Consider the following 23,132-nt stretch of genomic DNA (forward strand, 5'->3'; position numbering starts at 1 on the left):
TTACTGGTTTTGTTATCTTGGTGCAAGCAAAATGAAGCTGGCAATAAATCTGTATTTCATGGAAGTAAATACTCAGTACATACAGCTCACGTTACGTACAGCAACTCATTACCGAAATACTATATAGAGTGGTTTCACCATTATAGTAGGATATTACTGCTATGGTAAAATTTACATGTCAACTGTAATGAAATAAATGTTGCATCCACATTCTGTTAGTCTGTTGTACAGATCCTGAAGCAAATATATCCAAGAAAGCCGACGCATGTCTAGACAATGTGGCAAGTCTTGATTCCCCTAGCTTCAGGGTCTCCAAAAATGAAGAAAGTCTCAGAGCTCCATTTCACCATATTTTTTTTTAACTATGAACTTTTTTCAGTAAAATATATATGTTCATTTCAGAGACTAGTTGTTAGTCTAACATTCCCTTTGATGTTACCTTGTTAGAAAAGAATAACTTATCTACCATACAGTGCTACAGATAAGCTGATGTTATAGATAAGCCAAGGTCCTAACTCGACCCTTAAATTCTGTATCTCAGTGGTAGAGCTTGTAGATCAACTGAACCTTCCTTTATCTTTTCAGCATGATTACTCATTGGAAATAGAGGTCAACAAATCTATAAAGAATTAAACAAGTTAATCCATTTGGTAACGGGCTAGTAATACAACATTTTTTGCATAACTGGTAGTTATCAAACCCAAAGTTAAGAAGCATGCATGCATGTGCATACACATGTTGTAAAATATGTAATATGACAAAATAATGCATTTGATTTATTTGATGTCACAGCCATACAATGAAGGTCTTACTGAAGGTTATTTTTTCAAAATGATCTTGTTCCTCCTCTGAAATATCTTTTATCTCCATGCATTTTTCAGACTATGTTACAAAACAACTACTATGACTATTGTTTGATCTACATAACTGCATGTACAGGGCTCCCCCACCCCCCACCCCCGTTTCACAGGGTATGTTACAATATACAAGGTACAAGAGTCAAAGGTATGATAGCTTTGTGAATATTGACATGGGGCCCAGTTTAGCAGCCAGTTAAACATCCCACCAGATGTCAGAGGAAACAATTGTGAGAGAGATTTTGGTAGTTGTTATCATCATCAAAGAGACAATAAAGTTAATAAAATACTCATTTTCATGATATATAACCTAAGAAACCTGATAACACTCTCATTAGTAATGAGCTCAGTAATCAATTATTCACAAAGACTTGAAAGGGCAAATGTAAAAATCAATTTTGCTGATGTTGCTAAAACAAGACACAGCATATGACACAGAAAAATGAACCCACAAAGTAAACTAATCAATGCTCTGCAATAAAATTTTCAATCCAAGAAACATATGTTTTAGCAAGTTTAATGTATGCCAGAGAAAACCAATACATATCATAAAGGAGGACAAACATATCCACACGGAAATAATCCTCAGCCTTTATGAAGACAGTAAAACAAATCTTTTCACTAAAAAATGTTCCTTATGTGTTTCAGTATGAATAGCGAACATGAAATAGAATCATCAAAATCTTTAGCATCCTATCCTTATTCTAAAAAATCTCTTTCCTGATAGTTCATGTTTTTTTCCTGGGCTGATGAGGATTTTTTTTAGTTTGACACATATCTAACAAAACTGAAACAATATTCAGGAAATATTTCTTCATCATTGACCTCTGAATTCCAAAAATTTCCTTTCACAATGTTTGTTTGCTGTTTAACGCAGCACTCAGCAATATTCAACCTATATCACAGCAATCTGTAAAGAAGCAAGTCTGGACCATACAATCCAGTGATCAATAGCATAAGAATGACCACTCGATCCCATTAGTCGCCTTATATGACAAGCATGGGTTGCTGAAGACCAGCTCTAACCCAGTAACTTCACAGATCTTTTAATAATGCTGTACATCATATGTTCAACATAATGCCAAGTAATCTGCTATTTTGGAATCAGTAAATTGCCTAAATAACCCTTCCACTGAATCAAATTGATTAATTCTGATGGCATCACAATGTATGTAATTCAGTTTTCTCACCTCAGCACACGTGTCCACATGGCAGTCCTTCAGTGCACATCGGCTATCATCCGACCAAAATGGACACTCCTTGGCAAGATTCACCTATGGAAAATAAACACATAACAATTAATTAGCAAGAAGGAAATAATTATCAAACACACTGTCATTGCTGGTGTCAGTTCTAATTCTCAATGAAACCAGAATGAGATCATATATACCCAATATCCCAAAGCAACTTCATCATCATCATTGGTTAAGCTGTGATATAAAATAGAACTTCAGATAGGGGTACATGGGGTTGGGGGGATAGCATTTTTTAACACAGAAGGTAAACTGTTCCAGGAGGCGCAACATAATTCATGTCGTCAACAAGACCATTATGCAGATTCAAATATGTGTGGTGGGTAAGTGGTTCATGTGGGTTGTGTCTCTATGATACAGATTATAACTTGATCGCTGTAATGGTCACAACGCAGGTTTGATTCCAAACATTGCTATAATACACTGTTAGACTGCCATATTAGGTGTTCCTTTCAGTACCATTGATAGAATATTGCTATGAGTCAAGCAAAATCCAAATTCACACACTTACATTACGTTACAATTAAAATTAGGACATATTCACAAAATTTTATCCAATTTTACATTTTTCTAAAAATCAAAACTGACTGAGAGCCTAATTTACTGAAGTTTCCAAAATGTCATTGTTGATCTTGCTCATAAATCAAAATATCAAAATTTACTGGCTTCAACAACTACCTATCTCAAATACATTGATATACCTGCTATGGTGGTTCAATGATTTGATTAAAAAATGAGTTCGACATATTGATGCCTACTCAAGCACACATGATCAAATCGCATAACATACTAGTAAACATATGGACCAGGGGTTGCTTTCACAAAGCAACCTTTACTAAGGTTAACCTTGACTCCCATTCTTCAACACTGGACTAAGGTTACCTTTGTGACTTATGATCACCTTAGTGCTTTATGAAAGGAGGCCCTGACTCATTGTGTTATGGCTTTGGTTCTGCAATTCAGACACACATCATCATTTTGTTATTCTCTTATCAGGGATTGGGATAGACAACTTTGACAGTGGGACATTTTCAGGATTATTGGCCATTTTCTGAATTTAGGATGTGCCACTGCTATTGTATCAATAGTTAACTTCAAAATTTCAATGGGACAATTTTTATCCTAACGTGCAACATGGCCCATGGCCCCTGCCTTTCTTGATCCCTGTCTAATAAATTTTTCCATTGATATCTGTCAGTATATATGAAAAGAGTTTTATTCACACATTCTTTAAACAATATATTTCAGTTGCAGCTCATCAGTCTGAGAATGCTCAAGAGCCTGTATCTTGTGTTTAATCTGGAAGAAACAGTGAGGTTCTATTGACAGGCACAACACATGCTAAAGCTGAACAAAAATTTACACCAAAGACCTTGCCCTTTGGCATACACAAACATACTCCAGCACGACATGACATAATCACAAAACATATCCTTTGCAATATGCTGAAAGTGTGTTGTTTACCAGATTCCTAAAATATCCTTCTGCTCTGTTCATATCGCCATACCAAAGTTTTTCATGTTAAGGCACATCTCATGATCTAACACAAATACTGACATGAATATGATCAACCTGGCAAAACATGGTGTAGATGTCAGACAAACCAGTGCTGTCAACATCGGAGGTATACATAACAACTAAAGGCATGACATGAAGCAATAATGTACACACTTCAGATCAATCACAAACCATTAATATGCTCTGCGAAAAAGGGCAAAAGTAGAAGCTATGGAAATATGTTACTCTTTTGCATATAAACCTATTGTCATATTTTATTTCACGAGCACTGTGTGTTGATATGGGCTTATAAATGTGCAATCCCAGACTTATCACTATTGCCATGATAATAGTTTCAAATGCTAATGTGTTCTCATATATATGTAATGGAGCATTATCTTCACAAATATATCTGGAATCTAACCCAACAATAAAAAAAAAAATCCCATATTCAACTATTTGATAACTTAATCACCTCATCAGCACTAAATACTCATCATAACTCTATTACCTGGCATTGTTAACACATATTCAGTGTTTCATTACAGTTTATATGAACCCTACTACCAGTGTGTCAGCACAACAACATATGTTGCATCACAATGACAACAGCTTGCACAGGCACTCTGCTGTTGGGCAAGACATCATCACAATGAATGATCTCTATTATACCTGTAATGTCACATTTCTTGCAGATCTGAAGTTAAAATATGCAAAAGATCACATTATTCACACCAAAAGTGAAATGGGGCTTAATATTATGTTCACAGTACATTGATGTGCATTCACATCAAGTATGTCTACGTGTACTAGTCATCATCACTGTCAATTATAGTGCTAGCTGCCTAGCTCACTGAAACACCTGGAAGCAGTTTAACATGGATACCACACTCAGAATAATTACTCCAGGACAGCCACTCCGTGTTTTATCTGTGAAGTACCATCTGTTAACATCTGGGCGGGAATCACCAATCATCCACTCTTAGGACAGACTCTCTATTGACACATTATCAGATATGTTCCATGTGAAAAGACATTTCTCTTTCTTAGTGTTGTAAGTTCTGGGCTATCAGTTGTTGTATGCAATTGTTGCAGTGAAGACAGACAAGTTCGCATGGATATGAACACAACTCTTCCTGATGTTGCTTCAAAACTACATACATATTTCAGTCAGTTATTGAATTTTGTAGATCCATTGTGCCACAAATGCCTCTTATCCTACTTTGTCCTGTCTGTTTGAAGACTCAACTGATTATTGCCTTCTCAGATATAATTTCAAACGCTTGTGTAGGAAGATTCAACATTAGCAAAGATAATCAAAAAGGTGGTTAATGAAGTATCAATAATGAAGAATGTAGATAGCGTAGGTAAGTAATTAAACAGCATAAACATAATTCTAGCTGTTGTTCATCTACTACCACAACCACTGATAAATACATATGCGAGTGATTTTAAAATCTCATATATCTATGTATGAACCTGAACACCACCATGGGTATGCAGCAGCCTTGACGACCATATACAAAAATACATCAGTTAATTTAGACTACAATCAGAAAACATTACTGACACTTTAAGAGCAGTCATGCTAGTGAATGTAACCAAATATAAATGCACATCTTGAAGTGGATTCTTAGTTAAGGATCAAAATGGCACTCTTTAATCATATTAAATGCTACATACAACACTGTGATTGAATTTGGTGCAGAAGTTCCCCTGTAAAAATGTTCCAACAACACGCATTTAAAAAATATAGTAATTCAGCATCAATCACAAAACCAAAACTGTCGCGAGACAATCATGATCATTAACATCAAACAATATCAGGAAACAACTATAAACTACTTGAACAAATAACAACAATGTATACATAGATTGCAGATGACATCAATAATTGCATTGTTTGCTATTCAGGGCCACAATCAGCAATGTTCCTCTTGAATATATGATGCTGACCTTTAAATACTCAAGTCTGGAGAGACAATTGTGATTGTTATTACAAGCCACAATCATCTGAATGCACACACCATCAATTAAGCCTCCAAGCCTAAGTCCATTAAGTTGATTCTCTGAGAAAAAAGTAGGTTTCTATTGACCAGTTCTAACCCTAAATCTACATGGATGCAATAATTGGGTTTATCACCAACATGAATACACCATTATTATGAATGATAATGGCAATGGGATTTACACAAAGTACACATAGCTCATTTGATTCTTTTGTTCATATTAAGGTATTATGTCTGAAAAGTCTAATGACCAAGAGTGAGTGAGTTTAGCATAATGCCGCTCTCAGCAATATTCTCGCAAAATCACAATGGGGTTTCAAACATTGCGCCTATGTGGGGAATTGACCCGTGTCTGTAGCATGACGAGTGGATGCCATAACCACTACACTACAACACCAACACCCAAATGGCTATAAACTGTTTATTGTTCATCAATATAAGCATTGACATGTAAGGACTTATAAGCTAAGTATTAGATTTATCAAGTTTTTTTAGACTCAAACTTGAGATAAGAGGGTCAGTTTCCACCAAAGTAAAAGGATTTGAAATACACACCACACAAATACTACTAGCTTAGTTGATAAAACGTCTTACGCTTGCCATTAAAAAAAACATTTCCAGCTGAAATAGAATTTGTGAGGAGTATATACTGACATCACTTTCGGTATCTACATGAGACACCAAACAAAGTCTCAGGTCAAAGAGGACACTGAGAAGAAACATTTTTGAAATTATGCAACTGAACACAGACACAGGTTTATTAGATTGGTCGCAATTGCTTTCAGTTCATTTCAGATTAGTGATTTATGTACAAAGAGTCAATTGTTCAGAGAAAGCATCTGGTCAATATTTCAACTTTTTGCATACAAAGAGGATAGTAGTCCAGATTAACACTGGAAACCACCTGACACAGCAATAAGTCAACAAGATCTTACCTTAAAGTAACGGAAATAATCTCTTGAAACCAAGCTTTTCAGTCGAGGGTAAATCTTCTGGTTGTTTACAGAATCAATTGTTTCAACTTTACAGGAGCAGTCATCAACTTCCCCTTTCAACTGAAATTTATCATACAATCATAAATAGCAAGGACAAGTGATTTTCAAAAACAAACATGATGAATATCAATTCTTTAATCTTACGAAATGAAAAAGCTCAAACATGTTGACGTGAAAGCATATTTAACTGTTCTTTAATTCTGTTGAAACTTCAAAGGCAAACCACAAAGTTTGTTCATCATCTGACCATTCAAATCAGCAATAATTCATTCAGACTACTGTACTTTAAATGAGAACAGGAAATCAATATTAGCTTCTATGACTCCCTAAACTAGGAAGAAAAAATCAATCCTTGTCAACAGCACTATTCTACCTAGACAAATTGTGCTTTGTACATGAAATAGTAAATATGCAAAACTGAATACATGTACTTGTAATATGTTTTTGGTTCTTTTACAGGTAATCAGAATATGTTATCTTGAGTGCAGTTTTTCACATTAAAAATATTTTTAGCATCACTGGATGTCCTATCAAAAATCAGAGGATAGTGTGCCCATCCAGGTAGTTTTGATGACTGCTATACACTGCACAGTTTATTACTGGACATGACAGTTATGAGATCCTTGTCATGACCATAATTTGGGGAATATAACACTTCAGATTCAAACAGTTTTAAATTATCATCTCAAGTGATAACTTTTTCAAAACATTTAGAATTACTGTAAACCATGTTTTACTGACTGTGTTACAGAAAATTTGCAGTTGATAATCTTAATATTCCTTACATTTCAACATAATAATAACTAACATAAATCAGTCCTGTGGAAAAAAGTGGTATTTAGATTAAATGAAATTATTAAACATTGGTTGCAGTGACCAAACGACCAAGCAATCGATAATATTTTCTAATAATTAAACACAAACGATATGGGAACTACTGTTTTAATTTTTTAAACACTTGATGATGGAACATATCCTCGCCATTGTCAGGGCCTAAAAACGTGTTTATATCTCAGAACACTCACTTCACTAACTGAAAAGTCATGACTGAATAATTCTTGAATACTCCAGGAGCTCTATATTAGTCATCACGTTAATAAAGCAAGCTGAATCATTCATTTACATATCTGCAATAGCAACCTGGATAGGAAAATCTGAAAAATAATGCTAACCAATTTTTTCTGATGACTGCTTGCTTGTTAGTACTGAAACAATCATCAAATCATCAATTCAGAGATTTCAACCAATTCCCACCACTAGTGGAAAAGCTACTATAGCACCAGATTCTGACATTACAGATATGTGGGACTGCTCTGGTATTCTAAAAACGTCAGTTCAAGGCCAGACCCTGTAGCATAAATTATGTGATGAATCATAACTAACTACATACAGTTCCTGCATTTATACCTCGTTTATTGACTTCTCGTGTCTGAAATTTTGGGAAGATTCTTTTAAATACACATATGCACCATGCATACCAAATAACCAACAATAACCAGAATGCCATATTAACATATTCAGAATGGCCTTTGGGTATGGATGGAATGGTGCTGATGTGTAGAATCTACAACCATAAATGACTGCAGGTCATACTCTAGAAAGATTATCTGACTGCTTTGCTAACTGATACCAGAAACCGTTGATGTGTATTCATATTTTCATGTGATGCAACCACCTATGGAACTGTCCTCATGTTTTCAGACATGGAGGAATTGTAACAGAGAAAGTTATCAAATTATAATAACACAAATCTAGAGACATTCTCATGTAGCGTGAGCTGCAAACCAAGCTGCAAAGTATGTGTAGTCACTGTCTTTCCTAAATATTCTAATGAAGATGTTGCAGTGTAATAACAAATCTTGTCATTGGATGCTCATTGAAATAGGGTTTCAATGTAAAGGTATGTTTCATGATGTTATGTACACGCATAATTTCTCACATCCACTTCTGCTACTAGTCATAGACTGCACGCCTAATCTAATAAACTAAACAGATGTGAACAATCTCGATTCACACTATTATCAGTTCATGCTGTTTACTCCATTGATTAAAGTTGTGATCATTTACTAGTTTGATCATAAAGGTTATTTTTGGCTTGATATCCTAATAATTTTCAAGACAAACATACTTCAATGGGGATGAAAAAAAAATCAACGCACCTTGCAGAAGCACTTGTCATCTTTGTTTCCAGAGAATTTCTGACTTCCATTCTTAACCTTAACTCCTGCTGTCAAATGATTGACAGCAAGCATAAACATGCACATGTAAACTAGCCTCATGATTTCTGCTTCGGCGACTGTAATCACCCGCTGATCAGTTCCGGCTTTTATGACATCTGTCAACAACGCTGAAGCATCCCTCACGTTACACGTAAAAAGGCCCAACAACACCCACCAGAAGAACTTCCGAGGGAAATATAGTGTCGCAGAACTATGAACGATTTAGTTATAAATAAGAATCATTATTATTGTTATAGTTTCAGATATTGCATTATAATAACTTATACAACAATATTACTTATTACAAATGCAATACAAGTGAATGTTTATAGTGCGGATTAATTCACTGTACCGGAAGTTCAAAATTATACGTGGCACACGGATCTAAAACGAGGCTTGGGATTCCCTCGGCCTGGCACGAGGAAATCCCTCATAATCAAAACAAATAGTCGCCCAGCTGCAGTGTTTGGTTGTGGACGATCCGCGATGATGCAATCAGCACGAAAGACGTGCTGTATATACAGATTTTTTCACTGCGGATACAAATCACAAAATGTGACATCATGTGTGTTAATATTTTTTAAACCAAAATTTAACAGTGGCCTGAGTGGGACTGGGACACGTGGGGATGACAATTTACTTTTGCCAACACGCGCGAAACTGCACGTACAGTTGCAAATGGTGTGGACTGGCACCCGCACGTTCGATGGTTTGAAACGTGACAAGTAACATGGATCCTTTAGCATTAATGGCATTTAGGATTTATGAATGTCACTTCAACATAGTCATTGACATGCCCTTGAATTTTGAAATGAAGTAATGTTGCAACTAAAATCATTTTAGATGTCTTTTTCACATTTTTCAACATTTCACGACTTTATCCTGGTATATTAACCTATTAGATTGGACAAAAAGTAAATATTAGTCTGCTATTTTATCGTAGTTTCCATTGTTTGCTCATGTCGTCATAATAGAGTAAACAAGTTTCTGTTCATGAGTAGCCTATTATTAGGACTTGGTATGTTGCTGTGTATGTTAGCGTTGTCACAGGCATCTATAGTCTCCCAGAACCTGGAAAATAATTTGAATAGGAATTCAGAGTTAAAAATGATATGGCAAACTATACATTCAGCTCTAAAATTTAGCTTTGTTCTGGGTACTATTTATAAATAAATGTTTGTAGATACATATTGTCAAGTAAGATGTACATGTTACTGGGATGAAATATTAGCCCAAGTCAACAACACAAGAGCTTTTAAAAATGTGAACATCATACACTAAACTACTCTTTTCAAGGACTTGTCACTGTTTCTTGTTTTCATTATATTGAGGGCTAATTGTGATGAATTTATACTCTCTGCTCAAAAAATGTTATGGATCCACATGCCTAAATATAGTTTTCTCTTGTTACATTAAAGCAATAATATTTCTCTGTGTTTATTCAGTAAGATGCCTCTCTGTAACACAAACCAGCCAGTCTACATCAACTACTTCGAATGTTGACTTGGTACGACACCTTAGAGCAAGGATAAAGTCAAATGGCCCCCTCACCATTGCAGAATATATGAAAGAAGTTTTAACAAATCCTTTATCAGTAAGTATCGACATGCAGTTGCCCCTTTGTCCACCTAAATATGCTTTAATAGCACATAATTCTTCTGTTACAGATTCAAATATAGGTTTACCCTGATAGTAGTTAAAGCTTTGTTATGCCATGTTTGCAATACATGTTTGAGTCCTGCATAGTTTATGGATATCAAAACATCACTCTAACAAGCCATGACATCAGAGCTCCAGATAAGATTTAACTCATGTGGGTACTATACCCACTGTATTTGTTTGGTGTGGACAATATGAATGTCGAATGGGTATTTCATTTTTCGTTACCCACTGCTTTCAAATATGTGTGTTTTTCAGTGATTTTACCCTCCTAAGTATATGTCATTGAGTAAGTTTACTAAACAGGTATGTACTGCCTGATTGAACATTGAACATTTTTAAATGTGTAATTGGTATGCAGTAATTATTATGCACAGCTGATCTAGGCCTCTGGTGACATAATTCAAACACTGGCAACAGTGACATCAAGCTATGCTCACTCACATTGGCAACAGTGTGTGCACTTTTTGTGATATTTTGGATGATTTTGTTACATGTTGTCTTGATGTCTTTAATACTGAATAGGAAAATGAATTATAGTTATTCTTTCCTTATATGGAACCATTCACAAAATGATGAGTAATTTAAACACTACTGTCATCTTGATAATTTACTGTGATGTGGATATTGCAGGGCTACTACATGAAGAAGGATGTCTTTGGATTTCATGGGGACTTCACTACATCTCCCGAAATTAGTCAGATGTTTGGGGAGGTTAGACTTTTCATGTACACCAGTTTTCAGTTTTTGTATCACCAATTTATTATGATGTGTTCAATAACATACCATTTTGCAGAAAGTGTTTAGGTTTTTGAGAAGAGACTCAATTCTTTAGCATGTATATGTATTAACTCAATATACTTACCCAGGTTTTGTGAGATGAGGGGGAATTAAGAAGCCATTAAGTGATATTTGGAATTAGGAAGGTGTTTTCCAATAACAAATGCCATGTATGAATATTTGCAAGATGAAATGTTACTTATGTTAGCATTTTAGACTACAATATACTACAGTACCTGCTGCTGAGTAACCTGTTGCATGAGAAAAAGAGTGGACTTCAATACCAGTATCAATTTTAGGAATTATGTGTTCATATGAAATTAAGAATTAGTATGTTAATACTCATCAAACAAAATCACTATCTGAGTTTGGTGCAAAATATAGACACTGGCTCCTGACTTTTATGCTGAGGTGCCAAATCGTAGAGTATGATTGTAATGTGTTGTAATTGTAATGTTATGTCTGTTAAAATTGTATTTGCAAAGACAGTCAGATAGTTCTCACCTGTATCATTTCAGCTTGTGGGTATTTGGTGCCTGAATGAGTGGATGCACGTTGACTTGACGAAGACACTGCAGGTGGTGGAGTTGGGACCCGGTCGTGGAACTCTGGCTGATGACATGCTCAGGGTCAGTGTGGGACGTGGTTGCAATCACGGGTATTTAGATTTTTTATTTTAACACCAAGATCTGGGTTAGAGGTGGTCTTCAGCTAGGTACAAGAGATGATTTAGAGGATCAGGACGTCAAGACTCACTGACAAGGTTGAAGTACATGATTAGATACTATATGCATGATCAGTGATAGTCATTGGATTGTCCTGACTCGATTATATACCACAGTGTCTGGTATAGAGTCCACCTCAGAATTAAACTTTTATTTTAATAATTAATTAATTATGCGACCATTTTGAAGGTAATACATGGGTCCAGTGTATCATGATGTGCAATCATCACCATGGTAACATGTAACATAACACATCCATTATCATGGTGACTTGTATTGCAATACAATCATTATATTGGTAACATGTGGAATAATGCATTGCTCAACTTGGTAGCATGAGTCATAATGCAGTCATCACTATAATTACATATTACAACAATGCCATCACCATGATAACATATGCATGTGTTATAATATAACCAAGAAAGAAACATGACAGAGGCCACAGGTGGGTAACCATCACTATAACCATCACTATATGGCACTATATGGACCTTTGACACCACTATAACCATCACTATATGGCACTATATGGACCTTTGACACCACTATAACCATCACTATATGGCACTATATGGACCTTTGACACCACTATAACCATCACTATATGGCACTATATGGACCTTTGACACCACTATAACCATCACTATATGGCACTATATGGACCTTTGACACCACTATAACCATCACTATAGCATTAAATGCTGTAGTCAACGTTAGATGTCATGACACAACCATCACCATGGTAACATATATATTGATTCCACCATCACAACAGTATTATGTGCTAGTCAGCACCATATATCATGACACATTCCTCGCCATTACAACATTCTTTATTAATACTAATGGGAACATTATACCCTTTCTCACAATTTGACTAAGTTTACTCAGTCTTGACATTAGCTTTTAGTACCCACTTAGAACACATAGATTGCATTCATGTTAATATCAGTAATATTTTATCAAATTTGCAGATCACTTTAATATGCCAAAGGCCCATTTACACAGGATTAATGCCATCTGATGCATGTTTTGAGAATGTAATATTTTTAATAACAGAACATTGGCACCACACAAACTGAAACTAATAGCTTTTGTAATAAAGTATTTATTTGAGTTCTCATCAATTACACTATCTATGAATATGGTAGTATATGTCAAAATTAGAAGCACTGTAGTCTTGGTAAAATAGTCATGAGGTTTGCAAATGAGGAAGCTCCAACCTGTGCTTCCTGACCAACTCCAGAAAGCATAGTTCCAATTCCTTTGGTGTATTGGCAAGATTCCCCCCAAGATAGGCATATTGCCAGCATATTTGTAGACATAATTGGTTGTGGTATATTACAGTACACTGCACAGTACACTGTACAGTACACAGAGTACACATTTGTAGTTCTTAACAATAAGGTCATTTTCAAAATAATTTCATATTAATCTTAGACTTATAGTATATGTTTAGCAGGAATAAAGAAGCAAACATTCTTACTTTAAAGTTTGGTTTTAATAAGTAGTGAAATCTGAAGAAATTTTCAAAAGAATAAAGAAATTGTCTTCCACGAGGAGTGTAGTTACAGATTAACCTGTTGTTGAAAGTGCCCTGAGTTACTGGAGTATTTCCTATCATGTTAAACTGACAAACAGTGCATGCTGGTCAGAGTGGTGTTAAACACAATTCACTCTGTAACAATTTCATGTTGAATATTTTCTTCTAATTTCTTTTGCCTGTGAGGGGCTGTGGGATAGCCTACTGGCTGAAGCATCACTCTGATGACCCAGGTTCGATTTCCCACATGGGTACAATGTGTGAGGCCCATTTTCTGGTATCCCCTGTGGGTGCAAAACCAAACCCACCCACTCACTCACCCTACCCGTGAAGATCAGGGTTAGAATTGATCTTAAGTATACCATGCTTGTTGTAAGAGGGAACTTTGGAATCAGGTGGTCAGGCTTGCTGACTCATATCCCAACAGTGTAGATCGATTCTAATGCTTTTGATCATATTGCTTGAATATTGCTGAGTGTGCCATAAAACTAAAATCACTCACTCATTCACTCACTCACTCAAATTTCGTCAAATGTAGCCACTGGCAATTTTGCATACATTTAAACATCTAATTATTTCAGGCAATATCCAGGTTTTCTGATGTACGAGACAATGTGTCTTTACACTTGGTGGAAGTCAGTCCAGCACTTAGTGACATCCAAGAATCAAAGTTGTCAGGGAAGAAATTAGAGCAGATCCAAGCTGAAGCATCGACCAGATCCCCAGATACAGCCTCAGAGGGTGGTCATTATAAACAGTGCATCTCCAAATATGGTCAGCCTGTTTACTGGTACCAGAGTCTACAGGACGTACCTTATGGTCTCTCTTGCTTCATCGCTCATGAGTTTCTAGATGCACTTCCCATCCACAAGTTTCAGGTATGAGGAAAGTTTATGTTGTCTTTACACATCAATGCTTTATGACCTCTTGAAGAGTCAGCACATCGATGCACGTCACCAGATGGAGCCTGATGGTCATGCTGTCAATCACTAGATTGTCTTGATTATTTACAAACTGTTATAAACCAATGGAAACTGTCTGGGAATCCCTTTATGAGATACAAACACATTTCTTAAAAGATATGTATGTACACATATCTTGTTTTTCTATCATTTTACATTTCGAATATCGAATATCTACCATTGAAGTGTGAGTAAATATAGTGGTCATAACATTGCTCCATATTTCAGTAAATGATATTTGTGGACACATTTTTGTGTGAGTTAAAGAAATCCTCAGTCCATTAACACACGATCATTGACATAACTGACACCATGCAGAAGGAGTCACATACACAGCTACACAAAGACAGTACTTCCTCTACTGATGCCATGCAATGTTGTGTTTACTTCAGAAGACAGACCGAGGGTGGTGTGAGGTGATGATCAACTATGATGATGACAGTAGCAGCTTTAAGTTTGTGTTGTCTCCTGGAGCAACAGCAGCATCCACTGCCTTCCTACAGGTAGTTCACCTGTAATTAACCTGGAACTGTACAGAACCATTAATAAACTCTCACCAAGTACAGTCTTGAACATTTTAACTATAAATTGGATAATCAGATCTGTGAATGTATAAGTTAGACAGATTTATGATACTCAGAGGTGACAACTGCTTGACATACAAGTCATCTGTTATTAATAGCGTTTTCCAAATATCATGCATCATCAAAACTTTGCAGGTCCACAGCAGAACAAGATATATACAAAGTCTATGATGTTTTGGAAATGGGTTTCTGAAGTGTAGCGTCTCACCTATTGTCTAATGTATCTGTTCTCTGACAGGTATCCCCAAGCGAGAGTCGAGACCACATAGAGGTATGTCCTGATGCTGGCCGTATTGTTCAGGAACTGTGTAAAAGAATCCTGTCACATCAAGGATTTGCCCTCCTGGCCGACTATGGCCACAGTGCAGAGAAGACTGACACATTTAGAGTAAGTTATCTAGATCTGTGTACTATCTTCTTTGGTCTTCCTGTCAGTTGTGATATTACTTTGGACTTAATTATTTCACATACTGTCAGTCACTTCTTTGTCCAGCATCAGCGATTTAATGGCTTCCTTAGCTTGAACACATAATCTATGTAGATATTATTATTCATTGTCGTTACTGTTTTATTCACAGGCATTCAAGAACCACCAACTTCATGATGTACTGGTTGATCCAGGAACAGCTGATTTGACAGCTGATGTAGATTTCACATATCTAAGAAACATGACAGAGGCCACAGGTGGGTTGATTACTTGCAAATGTGCTGGATTTCAATGTGTTAGTGGTCTCAAACGTTTTCTTAGTGGAATTAGATTGGTTGATTGTCATGGAGGGAAGTGATCGTCGTTTTGAGGTGTACAGATGTTATTGTATTATGTACAGGTTTTATATTTCAGAACATCAGAATCTTTACATTCTCAAAGTACATTGCCATTAACAGCTGTGTGTATTGTTACAGTAAGCATAGTGATTGGTTGTAGAATTAAGTTGTTTTTGTCAAGTTTCATTTTAATGTTTCCTACCATGTTGTCACATTGTCACTTTGAAAATCTGACAACTTAATGTTTCAACCCTTCTGAAATAAATAAGTCCTGTCAAGGATAATTAATGCTTGATATTTCAGTTTCAACATATGGACCTTTGACACAACAAGAATTTCTACACAATATGGGAATTGGTGTTCGCCTACAGGTGTGTTCCAAATAGCAAATATGCAGTTTCACTTACATTGTTTCATTGATTATCTGTTTTTAAGTCTTCGTTTTACTCCATCCATCTCATGAACAATGTATTCAGTTATCACTTTTACAAGCAGCTTTTCCAACAGTTTTACAACTGTTATTTGTTTTTGAGCCCTCATTTTACTCCATCCATCTCATGAACAATGTATTCAGTTATCACATTTACAAGCAGCTTTTCCAACAGTTTTACAACTGTTATTTGTTTTTGAGCCCTCATTTTACTCTATCCATCTCATGAACAATTTATTCAGTTATCACATTTACAAGCAGCTTTTCCAACAGTTTTACAACTGTTATTTGTTTTTGAGCCCTCATTTTACTCCATCCATCTCATGAACAATGTATTCAGTTATCACATTTACAAGCAGCTTTTCCAACAGTTTTACAACTATTCAGCCTACTATTACCTGTCATTGAACTGGTTCTTGAAACATCATGCTTTATTATTGCTGGGGAGGGAAAACAATACATTACAAATTCCAAAAGAACTATCAGTTTCTTATTGCGTTCATGCTCGTTATTCTCCCCCCCCCCCCCCCCCAAATCATTGTGGGAGGAAATCAGAGAAATAAATAAAGGAGCACTGCCTTGAAGTGATTGTTCCCTTGTTTCTTTCCCTCAGTGTGTATTTCCTGCCATTGGACAAGGTTTTTATACATTAAGTCCAGGAAACAAAGAAACTGTAAAAAATTTCATCACTTGGTTAATGGTTTAAATGTTTTCCAACTGCAGGTTCTACTTCAGAAAGCTGACCAAGAAGCATGGAAGGACCTGATTTCAGGTTACGATATGCTGACAAACCCAAAGAAAATGGGAGAAAGATTTAAGTTCTTAGCTTTAATGAATCCTAGACAAAAAGACTACATACCAGCTGGCTTTGTAACACCTGAAGCGTTGAAGCAATCACAATAAAACATATAGTACCGATATTTCTTGCTGGTTGGCTTGAACACTACACTGATGGGTCTACCATGGAATGGTAATCATGATATAACCATGTCTTCAGAGAGTGTCTTTAATTCACTCAGTGCTCTGTAGTATTACAACTTTATCACAACAGCCTGTCAATCATTGGATCAAACACAGGAGTGGTTGACAGCCAGAGCAAAGATCTGTGCTGTATTAGGATGAGGACCAAAGAAGTAGATCACTGTAACCACCTGATGAACATGTCACTGATAGCAAGAGCAATCACATTATGGTGTGAGTGAGTGACTTTTGTTTTATGCCACACTCAGCAATAGTCTAGCTATATGGCAGCGATCTGTAAATAATTGATTCTGGACCATACAATCCAGTGATCAACAGCATGAGCAGCAATCTGTGTAATTTGGAACCGATGACGTGGCAACCAAGCCAGTCATCCTGACCACCTGAACCCGTTAGTTGGCTCATATAACAAGCATAGGTTACTGAAGATCAGTTCTAACCCGGACTTTCACAGGTAAAATGATCAATGGAATACGGCCAAAACATCCAGGTCACTGGCACTATCAAACCTTCATTAGGTGGGTCTGCTGGTATACAGGGGCAACGGGGAACATACATGTCCAGGGACATCTAAATGATCATACTCTGTGCCAGACTATTGATAAACAAAGATGGCCTGTTCATGTTGGTAAGCATAAAAAGGAGGTAATCATGTTAAGTACCAATCATTGTCAGCTGATAGACCATCCCACCACTGTCTGCAGAGAAAGCAGTCAATGCAGTAAAACTGATTGTGGGATGCAGGTCTGACACAAAACAACTGTAATAATGTAAAGAAGGATTATTTGTTTCTAATATAATTTATTAAAAATATTGTATATGAAATGAATATGAACAATGACAAACTTGAAAGAATGAGAAATGTATGCCAATGAACAATCATTTAACTACAAACTATTGATGCAATTTTCTGTTGATGAAACCCAGAACATGCTCCTTGATGCTTTAAGAATTAAGGAATATGATACTTGATTAATGAAAAATATATATCATGATAGAAACACACTACATATTTATACATACAATATGTATGTCAGATATATGCTAGTCAACTCTGGCAAAGGATTAACACAGCATACAAGAATAAAACCTATTTCAATACAAGATTTAGTTCAAAAGGATTAAAAATGGCATGTGTGTTTCCAGATTATATTAAAATGCTAAAACCATTGAGGCAATTATCCAGTGTTTTGATGTTGATAATGTCTGCATTCTGAATTGCAACCGTAATTTCATTTAAGAAGACACATCACTATCTTCATATAGTAACTTTTGTGTGACATTATTTGTTTTACTTGACATTCCTTGCAAAAGCTTAACCAGACAACATTTTTCAAATGAACTATTTGCATACATACATTTACAGAATTTGGAACTATACAAGTAAACTTCACATGGACGGACAGTGTGAGCCTTGAAATTATCTCAACATTCAATTCCAAACTTGTCAAAGTTTCTCAGAATGATCCCAAGTCGTAAGTGAACCTTTCCCATGGCAACAGTGTGCAACTTGTATCTCTGAGCCCCACTGTAGACAAGATCTGGATTCTTCAGCTGTGGTCCTCCACCCAGGAAGCACTGTGACACACCCTCTAGGAATGACCCTGAGGGTCGCCATGTGGGACAGTCTATTTCATGGTTGCCAGGGGAGGTTGGTATGTGACAGAAACCATACCCATACAGCTCATTTCTACCAAAGCTATCCTGATGCCATACCTGGAAGTGAACTTTTGGCCAACCTGTAAAATACAAGGTTATAGTTGTTACCTGTGGTATATAAGGATTCTGTACTGAATAGCTAATAACTCAGGTGAAACGTATTTGTTAAAAACTGCATTGAGCAATATTCCAGCTATATTATGGTGGACTGTAAATAACTGTCTGGACCAAACAATCCAGTGATTGAAATCACTGTCTCCCTATCCAGTCAGCTCTTACTTGGCTACAATAAACCAACTGTAACCCAGATCTTCACATGGAAATAGACGTGTAAGTTGTAACATAAAGTACATACAATAGTTGTTTCTGAAAGATTCACTTTGATTGAATGATACACACTTCAACAGATTACAAAAATCAGTATATCCAGAATGCACTCAAACACAATATATTGAAGTTTGTCATGAATGAATTTACTGCCTTTACTAAGTTTTAGTGTAATGAGCAATACACCAGTCTAAGTAAACTTAGTCCCAGTGTTATTCATTACACTCCTACACTGGGTCTAAAAAAACCTAGTTGGGGGCCGCATCAGTTAACCTTTGAGTGACCTATGACCGTCCAATCAAAAGCAAGACAGCTAAACTGATTTGGCTGGTGTGACTCACAAAATACAGTGGTCACTGACACTGATCTCTCAACAAATGAAAATCCCTTATGACACTGATATTTGACCTGAAATACGAGGCTATGTCAATAAGTTTTGAGCCTTGCATAGAAAAACACAAAATATTGGTATGAACCACATTTATTTTTCAACATAGTCCCCTTGTGAGTCAACACACTTGTTCCATCTTTTCTGCCAGGCGCTGATGCCATCTCTGTAGAAGGCACCATTTTGGTCCTCAAACCAAGCCTCAGTAGCAGCAATAAGCTCATTATCATCCTGAAAGCTACGGCCACGCAAGTGTTCCTTGAGATTTGGGAACAGATGGTAATCACTTGGAGCCAGGTCTGGAGAGTAGGGGGGATGCGGCAAGATTTCGTACCTGCATTATTGGACAGCAGCGGCTGCAACGCGAGAGGTGTGTACTGGAGCATTGTCTTGTTGTAGAAGAATACCACGTCTGATCTTGCCTCGGTGCTTCTCCTTGATTGACAGTCGCACTTGCCTCAACAAGTTAGCGTAATATTCCCCATTCATTGTTCTTCCTTTTGGTAAGTAATCTATGTGGATGACACCTTTGCTATCCCAGACGACTGTCGCCATTACCTTCTGCACTGATCTGGAGGCTTTGAACTTTTTGGTCCTGGGAGAAGTGGCATGTTTCCATTCCACGGATTCTTGTTTGCTCTCAGGATCATAGTGGTGGATCCAGGTTTCATCACAGGTTACTAGCCTAAAGTGAAAATCTTCTGAAATCTTGTTGTATCTGGTTAGCATGGAGCTGCTTATGGTGACCCTTGTTTGCTTCATTTCATCTGTAAGCATTCTTGGCACCCATCTTGCGCATACCTTAGACATGACGAGTTGTTCATGAAGAATTGTCTCGATGGAACCATGTGAAATGCATGTGGTCTCCTCTAACTCTTGGAGTGTGATTCAACGATTTTCCAGCACAAGTCTATGCACTCTGTCAATGTTTTCCTGACTAGTGCTTGTTGTTGGGCGACCTGGACGGGGGTCATCTTCAAGACTCTCTCTACCATGCTTAAATTCATTGACCCATCGTTTGATGGTAGCAGATGAAGGGGAAGACTTCCCATAAACTGCTGAAAGCCTTTCTTCATTGTTCTTCGCAGAGTTTCCTTCAAGAACTAAAAACTTAATTACTGCTCTATACTCAATTTTATTCATTTTCACTGCCGTTAGGGGGGTCTCTTTCTGTCAATGTGAGCTGTTCAATAACGTCTGAGAGAGTAGGATACCAAAACTTATATATCACATCAGCTACACCCCAAGGTTCAATGTCGTACCATAGGCTGTGACACCTGGGTATGAAAAATGCTCAAGGCTCAAAACTTATTGACATCCCCTATATACTCTTTTTGGTTTTCCTTGACATGGTTACCATTAGCTAATATTTCAGCAAAGTGACATCCCTTAATATTGCCCAAAACGCTATTTTCAGCGACTGTTTACTTGCTGCTGTGCATCATCCAGAGGCAATCGTAGGGAAATAGCATTCAGGTACAAACCTTTGCGTGGGTAAAGTTCAGAAGGTATGTGCAAGTGTCCACTTTCGCAATTCGGTAAGATGTACTCTGATTGGTCAATCTCAAAGGTTACCTGACACGACCACCTAGTAGGTGTTGTTAGACCCAGTGTGGGAGTGTAAAGAATAACATTGGTGCTAAGTTTACTTGAGCTGAGACTGAGCAATACACAAACTTGCTGGTTAGTGGTTAACAAATTTGAGTTGTGTCTCATGAACACTCATATAGAGTATCTTCAGATATGGTTGGGTTATAAATTTTTTGCTGTTTCTCTTGTAATAACCACATACATAATTTTATTCAGACACTAATAAAAGACAATGACTTGACTTTAACCATGATTGCATACATTTCAAATTACTTTCTCCATTCCGTTGTCATGAATACATGAACAGTTATATTGCACGTCATCTGTTTGACCATTTCCTTTGAAACACAATAAAAATATGTAAAGTAATCTCAAAAGTACAAAATATTGAGACGTCAGACCTTGAATCCCTTTTGTTGCAAAATGAATATCAATTGGGTGGCTCCAGTAAGCTGTTTCATGATTCTGGGGGTTGTCCACTTGAGTCTGTCCTTCACGAAGACCAGCTAACACTTTCCATGCACCACCTGTTCATAGAGTGAATATTAATTACTTCAACTCAAAGTTGGATCCAGTCAGCTCAAATTTGGAGCAAAAATTGGACATACACTCTCTCTCCTTCTTTACTTATTTTTTTTTTTTTTTCTTGGGGGTTGGGTGGGGCAGGTGGGAGGTCTGAACGTGCATGCGAGATATGAGGGGGGGTCGGTCATATGAACAATTTCACAACAACTGACAGTAAAGGCAGGGGCAGCTGTATGAAAATAGGCTTCATTTACCTGTATGTATACCCCATTTACAAAAGAGACTATTGTCAGGAAATCCACTTGCACCGACAATCTGTCCAATCACATGAACTTCTGCCATCTGGAAAAAGAAATGTCACTTTTAGTTTGCTTTAACATGTTTAAATTCAATCTGACTACTAAAGACTGATTCAAATGATGGAAAGAGTTCCTTCCATTCCCCATATTCTTTCTTCTGCAGATTAACAGAGGTAACACTAAGTAGTTCAACCCTATCTAATATATCGTACTTGATGTGAGGGCTTTTAGTTATTTTTGTGAGTCCTCTAGTAATTGTTGTGTTAGGTTTTGCTAAGAATTCTAGTATATATCAATTTATTGATATTATTTTGGATAGGGGAATGGGAGGAACTCTAACCCAAATGATAAAGTGTCTCCCAAATGACGCTCTCTTCAGCAGAATCATAATAAGATGGATTATAATGAGCTATATTCACTATAATCAGCTATAATTAATGTCAGGGACGTCTATAATGGTAGATTACCTGTGTACCAATGTGTAACAATGTACTTAAAAATATACATTACCACCTTAAGATAAACTAACTGTGCTGATCATGTACAAAGATGTAGCTGGAGAAGTTTGCTGTCTAGAATGGCTAACTGAAAATGAGTATTTCTTCGGAGGATAAATGACATTGTAAACTTCAATACATGGCGCAAAGACGATCAGTTATGACATCAAAACGTAAGGCTCTCGTCCGACAGAAAGAGAATGTGACAGCCATTCAATATGTGTAATCAGAGACCGTATAATAGATATATTATATGGTCTCTGGTGTAATAATGAAAACGAAAATGCAAGCCCGGACATGGTTACCAATCATTAAGTAAAGTTAAGAAGCATGGAATAAAAATACGCACCTTTGGTGAGATTTTCTGGCTAAAACCTCAGTTTCCCAACGTGACTTCGAACACAATATCAAGTTAACTACTGTGAAAACGATAAAAACAATTGTCTTGTAAACAGGTGCTTGGATATAGCATTGTTTATGCCGCCATTTTCCTTGGGAATATATCCGGAAGTTAGTAAGTTCTGACAAATGTTTCGGAGTTAAGTATGAAGTTAATACAAAGTTTGAGCGGGAAACTATAGCTTT

The 23,132-nt window shown here is 36.7% G+C and overlaps 3 protein-coding genes across 4 annotated transcripts in view; 1 reads left to right on the forward strand and 2 right to left on the reverse strand.

Moving 5' to 3' along the window:
* The window catches only part of LOC137294858 (ERO1-like protein beta), a 32,060-nt gene extending 23,067 nt beyond the window's left edge, over nucleotides 1-8,993 (reverse strand). For both annotated transcript variants that reach the window (XM_067825994.1, XM_067825993.1), the window contains exons 1-3: nucleotides 8,771-8,993; nucleotides 6,552-6,671; nucleotides 2,048-2,131 (exon numbers count right to left, since the gene is read on the reverse strand). In XM_067825994.1, the coding sequence (XP_067682095.1) occupies nucleotides 2,048-2,131; nucleotides 6,552-6,671; nucleotides 8,771-8,890 (324 nt within the window). In that variant the 5' untranslated portion in view covers nucleotides 8,891-8,993. The remainder of the gene's footprint in view (nucleotides 1-2,047; nucleotides 2,132-6,551; nucleotides 6,672-8,770) is intronic.
* Nucleotides 8,994-9,213: 220 nt separating this feature from the next.
* LOC137294580 (protein arginine methyltransferase NDUFAF7, mitochondrial-like) lies at nucleotides 9,214-17,201 on the forward strand. Its single transcript, XM_067825627.1, has 10 exons — nucleotides 9,214-9,395; nucleotides 10,276-10,424; nucleotides 11,123-11,203; nucleotides 11,788-11,898; nucleotides 14,122-14,418; nucleotides 14,895-15,005; nucleotides 15,325-15,474; nucleotides 15,665-15,770; nucleotides 16,155-16,222; nucleotides 17,005-17,201. The coding sequence occupies exons 1-10, from the start codon at nucleotides 9,317-9,319 to the stop codon at nucleotides 17,182-17,184; spliced, it is 1,332 nt and encodes a 443-aa protein (XP_067681728.1). The 5' UTR covers nucleotides 9,214-9,316; the 3' UTR covers nucleotides 17,185-17,201.
* On the reverse strand, nucleotides 17,095-23,060 carry LOC137294581 (B9 domain-containing protein 2-like). Its single transcript, XM_067825628.1, has 4 exons — nucleotides 22,897-23,060; nucleotides 22,006-22,093; nucleotides 21,628-21,753; nucleotides 17,095-19,001 (listed from the first exon to the last, which is right to left on the reverse strand). The coding sequence occupies exons 2-4, from the start codon at nucleotides 22,091-22,093 to the stop codon at nucleotides 18,688-18,690; spliced, it is 528 nt and encodes a 175-aa protein (XP_067681729.1). The 5' UTR covers nucleotides 22,897-23,060; the 3' UTR covers nucleotides 17,095-18,687.
* Nucleotides 23,061-23,132: the final 72 nt, after the last annotated feature.

This window comes from Haliotis asinina, chromosome 8 (genome assembly GCF_037392515.1).
Source record: "Haliotis asinina isolate JCU_RB_2024 chromosome 8, JCU_Hal_asi_v2, whole genome shotgun sequence".
NCBI lineage: Eukaryota > Metazoa > Mollusca > Gastropoda > Lepetellida > Haliotidae > Haliotis > Haliotis asinina.

Excerpts from the sequence above, each read along its gene's own strand:
- LOC137294580 (XM_067825627.1), top strand. The coding sequence starts at position 9,317 with ATGATGCAATCAGCACGAAAGACGTGCTGTATATACAGATTTTTTCAC. Across the intron at positions 14,419-14,894 it reads TTCCCATCCACAAGTTTCAG|AAGACAGACCGAGGGTGGTG; the intron begins GTATGAGGAAAG and ends TGTTTACTTCAG. Across the intron at positions 15,006-15,324 it reads CATCCACTGCCTTCCTACAG|GTATCCCCAAGCGAGAGTCG; the intron begins GTAGTTCACCTG and ends GTTCTCTGACAG.
- LOC137294581 (XM_067825628.1), bottom strand. The coding sequence starts at position 22,093 with ATGGCAGAAGTTCATGTGATTGGACAGATTGTCGGTGCAAGTGGATTT. Across the intron at positions 21,754-22,005 it reads TAAATGGGGTATACATACAG|GTGGTGCATGGAAAGTGTTA; the intron begins GTAAATGAAGCC and ends CTCTATGAACAG. Across the intron at positions 19,002-21,627 it reads TGCAACAAAAGGGATTCAAG|GTTGGCCAAAAGTTCACTTC; the intron begins GTCTGACGTCTC and ends TGTATTTTACAG.